The sequence below is a fragment of the Acipenser ruthenus genome, chromosome 17, assembly GCF_902713425.1.
Source record: "Acipenser ruthenus chromosome 17, fAciRut3.2 maternal haplotype, whole genome shotgun sequence".
NCBI lineage: Eukaryota > Metazoa > Chordata > Actinopteri > Acipenseriformes > Acipenseridae > Acipenser > Acipenser ruthenus.
This window is the reverse complement of record NC_081205.1, coordinates 4,369,357-4,382,146: the sequence shown is the minus strand read 5'-3', so window position 1 is coordinate 4,382,146 and position 12,790 is coordinate 4,369,357. Positions and strand designations below refer to the sequence as shown.

The window sequence follows — 12,790 nt, the reverse complement described above, 5'->3', positions numbered from 1 at the left end:
TCAAATTGGGGAGAAAATAATAAAAAATAATTGGCAACAACTAAATTTATTAAAAAAAAAAATCAGGCATGAGGACTTACCACATCCAATAAAGTCTCTAGTATTGTGAAATCTCCATTAAGACCCAGTGCCTGTTTCACTTCCATGATGACCTGGGCAGATTCCACAGCAAGATAGAGTTCATGGTACTGCTGAATCTGTTGGATCCTCCTTCCAATCCACCTCTTGTCTTCTGAATGCTGTAGTTTGCTCATGATGACAAGGTCCTGCCTCAGAGCTTCATAGCGACTCTTATAGGTTTCAAAGACTGCATCCACCTCCCCTAAAGTAAGACTACCTTCCTTTGTGTTTTTATAAATATTTTTGTATCTTTCAAAGCAAGGCTCAAATATCTCCTTGTTTATGTTGTCAGCTGTTAATTCTATATCAGGAGCAGGTGTAAGCTCTTCTGTATTGGAGTCAGTTATGGCTTTACTTTTTGCTTCATTCTGCCAACAAATCTGAAGAATGTAGCTGTCTTTAAAGGTATGTATTTTTCCAGCCATAGCTCTTATTTCTTCGTTTAGCTGAAAATATGTAACTACCCCAGCTTCTTCATTATCAATGTCATCGACCAGGTGTACAACAACAGCTTTATTTAGTTTCATCGACTCAATGTCAGAATGATGCCTTCTTTGTAGTTCCTCGACGTCCACTGAAATTAGGAAGAAAGCAAACAAAACCTTAGGTTTGTGAAAGTCGTATTTCTTATCCGTAAACAGAACATCAGAAATGTTATTGCATGACCAATTTAAACACAAATGTATGTGGATGACATGTACACCAAAATATGCTGTTTATCAATTAATTTAACTGGCACTAGAGCAATGCATTATTCCTCATCGTTATCACATTCCTACACTTGGAGATTATCAAGGAAACACCCATCAACACTGGCTGGTTTAAAGTATAGCACATCTCAATGTTTTTTCTTGGTCTTACATGCTTCAAGTTTCTAATGCGGTCAACACTGGATTAGACTTCATGAACGCACCTCTCACATATTCTGTGATTTTCATGCACATTTTCAGGAGGCTGTCTACCCAGCTCTTTTCACTCATGACTGCTTCAAGTTCTTCTTCCCGCCACCCTAGAACTGTCTTCATGGATTTATCATCAATGCATTTTTCATCGTCAGGAAATCCCTCTGCAAATAGAAAACCGATACGAACTATTAATTCCTGGTATGGTAGCATGTTCCGTATCTCTGCGAGTCAACCTGCCTTTATGTTTGTTTGTATTAAAACCATCACAAGCATATACTTTTAAAACAAATATATGTATTTAATTATAAATCATTATTACCATTACATTATAATATATGATATTATTACTGTAACTTCCACATTCTCCAACAGTATCTCCTAGTTTTACTTCAAAATCTATGATTGATTGTTTGAATTCATGGATGAATGTCCTTAGAAGACATGAAGAATCATTTTCAGTTTCTGAATATTCAGAATATAAACATACTTATTTTCAGCAACATCAGGAAGTCCTCCTTCTTCTGCAAGATGCTTTTGAGATGTTTGATCTGAATATCCCCACATACAAGCTGCTCGGAGATGTTCATTAAAACAGAATCCGATACAGCAATTAATTGTCTGGCATCATCGGTAAGTTGGTCGATGATCTTTGGATCTGAAAATAATGTTTTATTATTATTAAATGAATACATTTCACTAAAGCAAGAAATGTTAACCTAAGTCATGGAATTTATAATTGTTAGCAATTGGGTAACATGTCCGGTAAACCGCATACCTGCCAGCAATTTGGTTATATTGCACATGGACAGTGTTAAAGGGCACACTGTAAAACAAATCAGATAAATGCAACATGAAGTAATATAAAATAAACACCTTGTAACTGGAAGATGTTCTTTGCTACAGACCAGTTTAGCAAATGATTTATCACCACGTCGTACCCATCCAGTAGCTCGTCCTTTACATTTCTGGGCCAGGATTTCTCAATGATCTTTGATACCAGTTTACCAAACTTGCCCATGTCATGTCTTTGAAGGCTTTCAAACAGTCTAACTTCTCTCTTGTCCTGTAATTGTTGAGGTTATTACATCATTACTCAAAATTGAAAGAACACATTCTACTATCAACCAAACATAATATGTTTTGTTAGCAAACATTTTTCTTTTGTTAGTCCAAGATATTTGTTATTTTAAAAAATAGCATAAGAAAAGCATGAGATGTGTTGAATTGCCCTACACAGATGTATTTAGTTGGTTTCACAGAGACCGCCAGTTGGTGAGTAGTGTTGATAATTAATTTCCTCTGTGCCATGTCACTATCAAATCTTCAATTTGTAACATGATTCTTCAATCCCATCTCTATTTTGGTTCAAACTCCATATCTCATTGCATTTGAACCTGCTTCATTTGAAACCAGAATGAATTCAAAGCAGGTATGTGACATTTGTGTTTTTTTTTTTTTTTAACTCATCAACCCTCTGGTCCCCAAATATGATCCAAGTAAAGATCTTACCTGGCATATTGATTGAACAGCCTCAAGAGCGCAGTTCTCAAAACAGGAGGCAAGCAGAGGGTTTAACTGTGCCAGACTGTCATTTTTACTGCAGTAGATTTCAATCTGACTAAGTGGAGGTTCCTTAAAAATGAAAGATAGATAGCCACACGTTACACAAGATGCATTTATGATACACATTAAAAGTGCACTGTATAAAGCATAAAATAAAAGCAAAATCAAGTTATCAGAAGACAAAGTATGAATAAAAGACAATTAAAGAAGTGTTTAGAAAATTCAGATAACAGTAAGAAGTGATGCGACAATGCTATAAAAAGTGTGTTTTTATAAAAAAAAAATGTATATATATATATATATATATATATATATATATATATATATATATATATATATATATATATATATATATAATAAATTACTGTGCAGTTAGTATACAGTAGACCCCGAGGCCTCCACTGTCAGTCGTATTTGGTAAACCCCAAGCCAAACTATTAGAGCTGCCGTGTGACTTTAAATGGCCAAGTGAACACCAGATTTTTTTCAGCTCCGCAAACATTTTAAGTGACCCTGAAATGACTGCTGCTACTGGTTGCTACGGCGCCCGCCTCTTCTCAGCTTATGCTAACAGTCCATTGGTTTACCTTTTGTTGTGGGCAACTGTACCTTGACTTTGCACCTAAAGAAGATTTTCCTATAAGTTAAAACGTTGTGTGTCGTGTGTCTCTTACTGTTTAAGAGATGTCATCCCGTGCAGTTCGGGCGAGAGGTTGTGACTGGTTAAACTGTGTGAAATCACATCTCTCATTTATCCAGAATCTTTATGAGTATCAAGGAGAACATGGGCATGCTGATTACCTGTTTCAATCTCCCTTCAAAATCTTTCAGGTGAGTGGTTCTCCATTTTGAGGTGAATGTTTCACTTCCAAAACTGGCTGAAATTACACTGTTCCACATCTGTAACACATAAGCATGTATTATTTATTAGTTATTTAGCTTTCAGTCATTACCCTAAAGAAAAAGACATCAAGATAAGCATTTAATCTACATGTAGAAACGTCACAAATTCTCAAGGTATAATCACCATTTTGACAAAGATATGACAATCAAACTAGTCTGTGCCTTATTCAGAACTAATTTTAATTTTGCTGTTATTCACATAAAAGAAAAAGGTCAAATATATTTTGAAAACAGTTATGAAGAATACATATCCTACCTTTATTTCATCTTCATGTGTAAAATCAACAAACCAGCTGCCAGTCAAGAAATGTTTTTTAAATGTGTTTCTTATCCAGTTCCTCATGGTTTCTAAAGTCTCTGATAACACTTCATTCACATGTAATGTATTTGCACCATCCATGTCCTGTACAGGACAAAAAAAAAAAAGATAGATCAACCAGTTATGATAATCAGAAAACTGATACTAAATTAAACTTAATTTCTTCAAACCTAATCCACAATAGTTGGCGTTCATTCTACTGGAGTCTCTAGCTAGTCATAATCGTCGGAAAAAACAAAAGCATACATTAACATCTAAAGACACTTGGACTTTCTACCATTTTAATGGGAATGATGTGGAAAAGTCTACCACAGAAGTCCCACCGCATCTGAGTATTGTGACTCATCTTTCTCAAACACACACCGATCTTCTGGTTTCATTGGGTCTTGCCCATTAAATCCGTAATATAATTACAACTTGAATATTTACCTCTTGAAGAAGATTTTGCTTAGGTGCTGAGAGTTTGATGACAAGTTCCATACTGTTCATCGCTGCAAGGTAATGCCAGTAGTTTTTTGCCAAATCGCAGATTCTTTTGAGTACTTTTAATCCGTAATTCAAGCAAGCCATTTGGTAACTAGCGTCCAAAAAACTAGAATACATAAAGTATGAAAAAGAAATACGTAAATCATTACTAGAAAGGAAAAACTTACAAAAATTGTGTCATTGTGTTTTTCCTTACAGCCACCTCTCATCAGCTAAATTCACTGGCTTATCCTGTGTGACATTTTGTATCTATTGTTTTAATTGCAGTAGAACCGCAGCTAATGTGTCCTCACCTGAATTCTGAATCATCCAGTTTGTTCAAAACATGCCTTAGAATCTGTACACATATCTGTGAATGACAAAAATAAATACATACATACATAAATAAATAAATAAATTCATATGATACCAGCAACATCAACTACCAAAATCAAACTAACTGCTATAAATGCATGCATCTACTGGACAGGGAAATTAGGATTAGGAAGTTTACAGTTTTTTGTCCTAAAAACCCAGGATAGTGGCCAATGTATTACATTTTTGTCACTTACTATGTTTACCTCACAGAAGTTGTATGGAGGTGTGTACAGTTTATACAGCAATGCCCGCAGAATGTCCAACAGATCAACATCTATGAGGGCCAGGTAGCCTTGTAAATCTTCCAATCTTAAGAAGCAGAGCCAAGATCGAGCTAACATTCTGTCAACTTCAACCAAGTGCTTCTTCTCCGACATCAGCGCTAGCAAAGCCCTGAAAGTCAAGAAATACCTCCGCAAATCATACTTCTAACAGGGACAAAACAGTACATTAAATTCAATTTGCACGACAGAACAAAAACAAGGTTGGTAATTAGAAGTGTGATGTATGTTAAACTTTTATACACATTTATCATGATAAATTTGCTCTATGGTTTGCACATGCTTATATAATGCATGCCAATGCAATGCTTTACAATGGTTATCCAGAATTGTGCCTACAATCTGTTACTGTGATACTTTACTACTGTGTGATACCGTGTCATGCTTTTAACGCAATATACCACATACTCTTTGAGAGTGCATTTATTTATACATTTGCATTCCCTTGTTAGACACTTCTTCAGTGGATTGCAATGTGCAAAAGATTTGATTGTGACCTCTATTCACAAAGCTTTAAGTCACATGTTATTTAAAAGAATTTAAATTCCAGTTTTATGAACACAGTTTGATATTCATGAAACTATTCTAGATGGTGTTCTTTAAGCCTGGAACAGTTTTATGACTACTACACTTTTTAGGCTCAGTGTTACACGGCAGATTCTAGATTCTGAAAAGGTAAGATTGTTTCGTTCCATTGAAACAGCACAGGTGGCATGCACACTATCAATGGCCAGTGTAAACAGATTTTTTAATTTATTTTTGTACCTATTGTTGGTGGTGGTGCAATAACTATTCCTGAAAGAATTATAGGAGAGTCCTTCAAGTCCTGCCCAGATTTCTTCACGTAAAGGACTTCCATTCCATTCAATGGGCTCAAAGGGCTGACACACATCATTCAGCAAGTGTAGAAGAGGAATCAGCAAGACCCACGGAAACATTCCTTTATACATAAGAACTTCGCAAAACTGCATCAGAGCACATTTCAGACTATAAAAAGAACACAAAACATTGAGACAACAAAAATATGTTTTTAAAGCTGGTAAAGGAATTTAATAGGTAATTTTGTCAGTCTATCTATCTGTCTGTCTCTAGCATTGACAATAACTGCCATGAGCTTGAACTGTACTACCTCCTACAGACTCTACAGCTGGCATTTGGGTATAACACAATAAACTGTTGATTTTATAAGGATAAAAGGTGCAAGTTACAACCCTTTGTAAATTAAAATGGTGTACAGTAACACATCGATTCACTTCCTGGTTAAACAGTATGTACAATACCAGATGACCGTTTAAGGCCAATATATTTACCCTATTCAACTTTTATGAGTATATTTACACCATCAGTGTGAGGGTTAATTTAATGAAGGTCTTCAGAAGTTGAGGATTAGATTACTATCAAAGTGTGGCTTCTTTTGTATTTCCTGCCCTATCTTTAGTCAAAAATCATCATTGAAGGCCCAGGATTTGTATAAATACTTAACAGTACTATTTGGGTATAAACAAATACTTACATTTTTATGCCTGAAAAGGTTTCTTTAAAGTCTCTGCAGAATTCGATAAGCTTTTCCTTTGGCAGCGGTGGCAGGCACAAAAGAGTACACAATGCATACATCTCTTCTTCATTCATGGCTATGCCGTACAGTTGACAGAGTACCACAACAAGAGCTGCTGCCTTTAAGGGATTCTCCATCAAAACTTTACCAGATTGATTCTCTTTCTTCAAGTGAGGTGCAACCAATTCAACCATTGCCTCTTTCAGTAAACTCTTAACCTGGATCCAACAAATAAAAAACTGTTACCTGCAGTTTCTTGAGACTATCTGTTTAAAAAAAAAAAAACATTCTAAAAATAGACATATTGACTAGAAATGTATACATGTTAAGGGCAGGTCAGCCCTCATAGTCCCAAAGGATGCAGGTTCATATCCCCTGTCTCTTACAAGTTTTATTTATTTATTTGAATTTATTTTTATTAAGATTGGAATTGTTCTTTATTCGTATGGTTGTGTTTAAAAATAGTGTTTTTTTCATGCTTTTCGTATAAACTGACCCCAGATCAGCCATATATAAAATATACAAGTGCCTGTGCAACACTGATATTTGTTTATCATTTTAACAAAAAAATAGAAATATCAGAAACTCTGTTTGGTGAAATATAGAAGACTATTTAACAGTATGACATCTGAACACTACTTTGGGACAGACACCGTATCCTCTTTCAATTTAATTTCCAACCCACCAGACAAGGAGTAAAAAACAGAAAAATAAATAAATCCTTGATTAAGCATTATCAAATCAAAAATTCTGTAACCTGAATGACATCTTTTAGCATACCTCAGCCTCACCAAACTGCAGGGATGTCCATCGTTTCCCTGTATTTTCATGAACCCACGGCTCTTGGTAAGTTTTGTAAAAGATGTCGAGCTGGTAGAAGAAATTCTTAACGTTCGCGTCATTCCATTGCGAGAGAAGATCAAATATGGATTGCAGGATGAACCTTCCTGCTATTTCTCTCCCCTTTTTAACATTCCTCTTTCTCTCGTCTGTCCAGTACGAGAGGGTGAAAAAACGAGTAAAGCCCTCAGAGGGCTTTGCACAGATGATATCATCATACTGGTGCCATTCACCTTTAAATGCAATGTGAAAAGGAATTAGATAATGTATTAAACAGAAACACAAAAAAGAAAACTGTTTAATAAAAAATTTAAAAAACACTTGGTATGTATTGTATTTCAATATACAATAGAAAATAACAAATGGGGCTTCTAGGAATTAAGAATGGGTGCAGTGTGACAACTGGTGTGATTTTATGCAGCTGCCACCCCATAAAGTTGCAATGGTGCTAATGTTTTTCATCCTATCCCCTCCGCACTTACATTTTCATTTATTGCCACTATGATTTCCTTTGTTTAAAAATGCAGAGCTTGGCAACCCTTTAATAATGGCTTTCCATGAATAATCTATTTCTGAGGTTTTGGATGTCTGGGTGGGTGCAAGACACAAGTATGCCAACTAAAACTATGAACACTTACCTAAAAAAAAAAATCGGACTTCGTAAAACTAATCTAAATAATAATTTCCTTGCACTGTTTAACAGACAAAGTATGTTGTAGCTTACCTTGTTCATTTATCAGGTTAGGCTTGATAAACAGACATCGATTAACAACAACATCTTTAGAAGTATCCCATTTATAGACAGTTTCATATTCTAATTTCTTAGAAGACACAGCATATTTGTAAGGTATGGACTTGGAAATAGCAGTTTTAGATGTTTTGAGATGTCCTCCAATAAGGTAACCATGCTTGTCCAATTTCCTAAAGGTAACAGAGAAGTTATCAGTACACTATTCCTAAAATGACCAATATTGAGCGCTTTATAGCTATGGATTCATGTCAGCGGTTTCTTCTTGTTACTAATCATTCAAACAAGATATAGCTGTGTAACATATCCATTTGGGGGGAGTAGGGTCATTTTAGCACAGCAGTCTTTACTAGTTGTGCTTAGTGATTTTGAAACAGCATTCAGGTATTTTTTCCACGTTTTGCCTTATTCACAAACCACAGTGTCAACAGATTCAAGAATAAACTCAACCCCACTGTGGCAACTGCATGAATAACATACCTTTATCAAAACAGGCTTAAAAATGTCAATAAAATGTGAGAAAAGGCTGACTATGGCACATGTGCCACTGAAGAATCTAAGCCAGGCTGAATCTGGTCAGTATTGTATTTAATAAGGTCACAGTAGAATATAAATTGCTAAGCCACACGCCACATCTTCTGGATCAGCAAAGTTTTCAATTAGGGAAACAAATGGATTTTGGCATATGGATGAGCTAAATCTCTATGAAATGCCCTATTACTTTGTGCTTTTCATATACTGTATAGCAATGCATAACAATTGTTAATGCCTGTTCATATCTGTACAGTAGTTACAACATCAGTTAAACAATGCCCATCATCTACTGGAATAAAATACTTACTTAATAACATGGAGTTCAGTTGCAGCTATTTTCCAGTTTCCTAAAGGTTCTCCACACATAAGGTAAATACGGTCATGCTCTGGATCATAATTAAAATCCTTTGACAGAATGGCATGAAAATAAATTGTAAGATGGTCTCCAGGCATAATCTGCTGTTGCTCTTGCATCCTGTTCAAAAACACATTAAATAAAAAAAAATTAAGAAATGAATAAATAAATACATACATGCATAGTTCAGCAACCAGCAATGATGTTACTTTTTTCTCATTCTGACAAACTGCATTGATATACAGTACCTTTTTGGAGCCTCTGCCTTCATTCTTTCTTGTTCTTTATTTTTTTTGTTTTTGTTTTTTCCCTGCACTTGCTGAAAACCATCGCCATCTTTTTTCTCTTTATTCGTTTCCTGGGATCCAAATACAGGTTTCGCCTGGTTAGGTGTGTATTGATGGCTTTGGTTACTAGCAGTCTGCTGTACCTCCATGTTTTCTACTCCAGTTGTTGAACTTTCCTTTTGATTTTTACTTAATTTATTTTCCTCCGATTTATTTTTTGACTGATTATTATTGTTGCTCGAGCCACTTTTCTATAAAGAGAATTATAAAAATGTAGAAGTTAGTTCTAAACAGCAGAACTCAAACCATAACTGTACTGCAGATCCTTCAAACTGCAGTACAATGATTAACCACTACATACTCTAATGTTTCACATTTCTACTTGGATAGCAATAAAACCGCTTGGATAAATTTCCCCAACTATTTAAAAATAACATACCAACTTTATCCAAATCAAAAATGTAACTCTTATTTATTTCTAATTAGAGAGTCTGCTTACAAATATTGCTTTTATATATACTGTACTACTGCTTAAAAGTTGTACATCTTCTGTTATTGTTGTTTTACAGAAGTAAGATTTTACCTTGGACTGGCCCTGCAAATCTTTGCTGTCCCTTGCAGGAGTATTTGCTTTTTCTTTTGTTGGGCTTTGAAGCAGATCTGTTGTTGAAGGTTTTGCAGGTTGATTGTTATCCACTGCCACATTTGAATTGTGATCTTTGTTTCCCTGGTTTGAATTTGTAGAATTCTTCTGAGATTTGGTACCATCATTAAACTTCCCCTTCTTAGGATTGCTGTTTTCTGAAGAGTTTACACCCTGGTTCTCCTTGCTCTCTGCATGGCCAGTTTCATGATCCGAACCTGTGGATGTTGAGGCAGATGTTTTCCCAAGGGAGCTCTGGGAATCTTGGGCAGGCACACTTCCTTCTACACTCCGTTTAGCAACATTAACTGGGTCCTGGGGCAGCAAGGAGCTTCCTAGGACATCTTCTCTCTGATTTGTACCTGACATTGGGTCTCCTTTTTCCTCACTGTTCCTCTGACACTGAGGATCAGCTGAACTAGATCCCTGGGAAGCAACACTCTCTTTCTGAGGCTTGATCGGATCCCTTCTTAACGGCACTGTTTTACCATCTGTTTGTTTGGAGGCAATTTCCTTGTTTGGTGTCTGATCTGAAACTGGCTCCCCTGTGATTTTTGTGGGCTGATTCAGTTCATTTTTTGCAGCTCCAGGATCAGTGTCTGTCATTGCATCATCCTTTCCCTGTGCCTCAGAACTAAACCCTTGCCGGTTTGCCGTATTTTCATTTAGTGAAACGACTGAGAAGTCAGAAGAGAGCTGTTCAGATTCCAATGAAGCAGGCCCTTCACTTTCTTCATCTTGTTCTTGTTCTTTTTTCTTCTTATTTTTCTTCCTTTTTTTCCTCTGCATAAAGATAATATTATTATCATTAAAGGACAATTGCCATTTCATTTTTTTTTTAACACCTCCCTTAGCTTTTTCTAATGTAATCAATCCAAGTGGTTCTGTTGCTCCGATTTCTCTACTGATCCATCTAACTGATCACCTTCTTTCTTGCAGGCCAGTGCTTTGTTTACTGGTTATTCATGTTATATTGTAACATTATCACAGGGTCACTATCACAAACTAATATCACCTACTCACATAATAAAGTAAAACGAACATTCAGAAATTGATCAAATAAACCACATACTAAAACAGTCCCCCATACAGAATGTACTGTACTGTTATCTGTTGAGTTTATTTGAGCATTCTGAGAATGACTAAGCATTTACACATTAAAACTGGTACCGCAGTCATGATAAACTTGTCAACGTTTTTAAACTGCCCCTACCTTCTTCCGTGGATTATCTTTTTGTTCCTCACTCGGCTTTTCATTAGCTTGTTCTGAATTTGAAGCAGACAAGCTGTCTGAAGGAGACGTTCCCGATGGATCACTGAGCACCTTCAGTTCAGCGCCGCTCTCCATTACAACGTCAGGACCAGAGGAAGGCTCTGCAGCCCCACTATCTGCTGCAAAGAGCAAAAAACACTCTATTAGGGAATTCAATCACAGTTGATATCAGGAAAGTCATCACTCATTTAGGTCTAGATTAAAAACGTATTTGTTTGAGTGTGCTCTGTTGTAGTGATTAAAATCACAAGCTCATTAGTGATTTGCCTGAGCATTATAGGCGTAAACTTATAAGGTAATATGCAGCAAATATTCAAAAACATATAAACTCAAATTAATCTGGTGCCCCAAATGAGCAGTAGATTTCAGCCACCATTCATGCATGACATCTTTACATTAATTTAGAAATTAGGTTATATAAATAAATATAATTCTTTTTGTGCTACTGTATATCGGTAAGAAATAAATAACTACATTTTTGTACAACTCGCAAGAATCTTTAAGACAGGTGTGGTACAGAAGAAACACTTATTTTCTAATGTATAACAGCAAGATTCTTCCACACCCACATCATAAAAAAGCACTTCCTGACCAATATTAACCCCATAGAGGGAGTGAGCTACAACATAAACATCACAGTCTTACATGTTAAAGTACCACAGTATAATCTAGCAAGTTAAAAATGAAGTGCCCTTGATAGAGAAGTATATGACATGTTTACCAGGCCTACTTGGTTGAGCTTGTTGCTGCAGTTTGCTGCCACATTCACTGCAGAACTTCGCTTTCTCTTCCACCACAACATGTCCACAACTCAGACACTTCATCGCCCCACGTCACCCAGTAACCTTAAACTGTAGTTCTCAATCTTGTGCAGCTGAAGAAAGAAAGGGAATTGTTTACTAAGTTATGATTTAGTCACAGGAACAAGCGTACGTGAGTCATGGAGTCACGGGGTAAAGTATAATGCAAGTTTCACTTTCCATTCTTATTATTAGTGTAGTGAAAGCTAAGGAACTGTCATTCTCTCCCAGCAACACATTTTCCACTCTGACATGCAAAGGTCTAACAAGGGCAGATTTCTGGTGTTCTGTTTTTTCAAATCTGCAACTAATGCATGTAAACATAGTAATCAATGGTGTTCATTTTCTACTGTTTTATTAAATAAAGAAATAAAGAAATAAAGAAACTACAGCAGTGGTCACCCATATTGCATCACCTTACTTTAACAAATTTTACTATCAGGTTTGATCAGACTATTGAGTGTTACTTTCAAAGTAAAAAACCTACAGTAAGACTATTATTTATTAATAAAATGCTGTTTGTAATGTACTGTGTCGTTAAATGTAACACTGAGCATTTTCTCTTTTTAAAATGCACAGGGAGGCGTCCTTAAGTATGCTACTGATTGTTTGAACCCTGCCTTGGTTTTAACTATTGCCTTGAGCTCAGGCAATATGGCTTTATTTATTAGCTATTAAGCAGGACTTGGTATTAAGCACTATCCACCGGCCCCAAACAGGTCAGTACTGCCCTGTTTGTTGGTTGGTTTTTTTTAAACATGTCTATGCATTTAGAAATATTTAAATTGAGACTCATAAAATGCAGCTGAGATTCTGTTTTT

The 12,790-nt window shown here is 35.9% G+C and overlaps 1 protein-coding gene across 2 annotated transcripts in view; it reads right to left on the bottom strand.

The window, feature by feature from the left end:
- LOC117422856 (E3 ubiquitin-protein ligase rnf213-alpha-like) overlaps positions 1-12,790 on the bottom strand; it is a 43,157-nt gene that overhangs the window by 29,345 nt on the left and 1,022 nt on the right. Inside the window, exons 2-20 of one of the 2 annotated variants that reach the window (XM_058989835.1) lie at positions 11,891-12,043; positions 11,110-11,288; positions 9,837-10,679; positions 9,215-9,504; positions 8,919-9,086; positions 8,054-8,250; positions 7,270-7,562; positions 6,448-6,707; positions 5,700-5,921; positions 4,857-5,046; positions 4,590-4,645; positions 4,240-4,402; positions 3,748-3,894; positions 3,390-3,488; positions 2,535-2,657; positions 1,899-2,088; positions 1,513-1,680; positions 1,034-1,186; positions 81-694 (exon numbers count right to left, since the gene is read on the bottom strand). In XM_058989835.1, the coding sequence (XP_058845818.1) occupies positions 81-694; positions 1,034-1,186; positions 1,513-1,680; positions 1,899-2,088; positions 2,535-2,657; positions 3,390-3,488; positions 3,748-3,894; positions 4,240-4,402; positions 4,590-4,645; positions 4,857-5,046; positions 5,700-5,921; positions 6,448-6,707; positions 7,270-7,562; positions 8,054-8,250; positions 8,919-9,086; positions 9,215-9,504; positions 9,837-10,679; positions 11,110-11,288; positions 11,891-11,993 (4,458 nt within the window). In that variant the 5' untranslated portion in view covers positions 11,994-12,043. The remainder of the gene's footprint in view (positions 1-80; positions 695-1,033; positions 1,187-1,512; positions 1,681-1,898; positions 2,089-2,534; positions 2,658-3,389; positions 3,489-3,747; positions 3,895-4,239; positions 4,403-4,589; positions 4,646-4,856; positions 5,047-5,699; positions 5,922-6,447; positions 6,708-7,269; positions 7,563-8,053; positions 8,251-8,918; positions 9,087-9,214; positions 9,505-9,836; positions 10,680-11,109; positions 11,289-11,890; positions 12,044-12,790) is intronic. The other variant, XM_058989836.1, reaches the window with a different exon arrangement.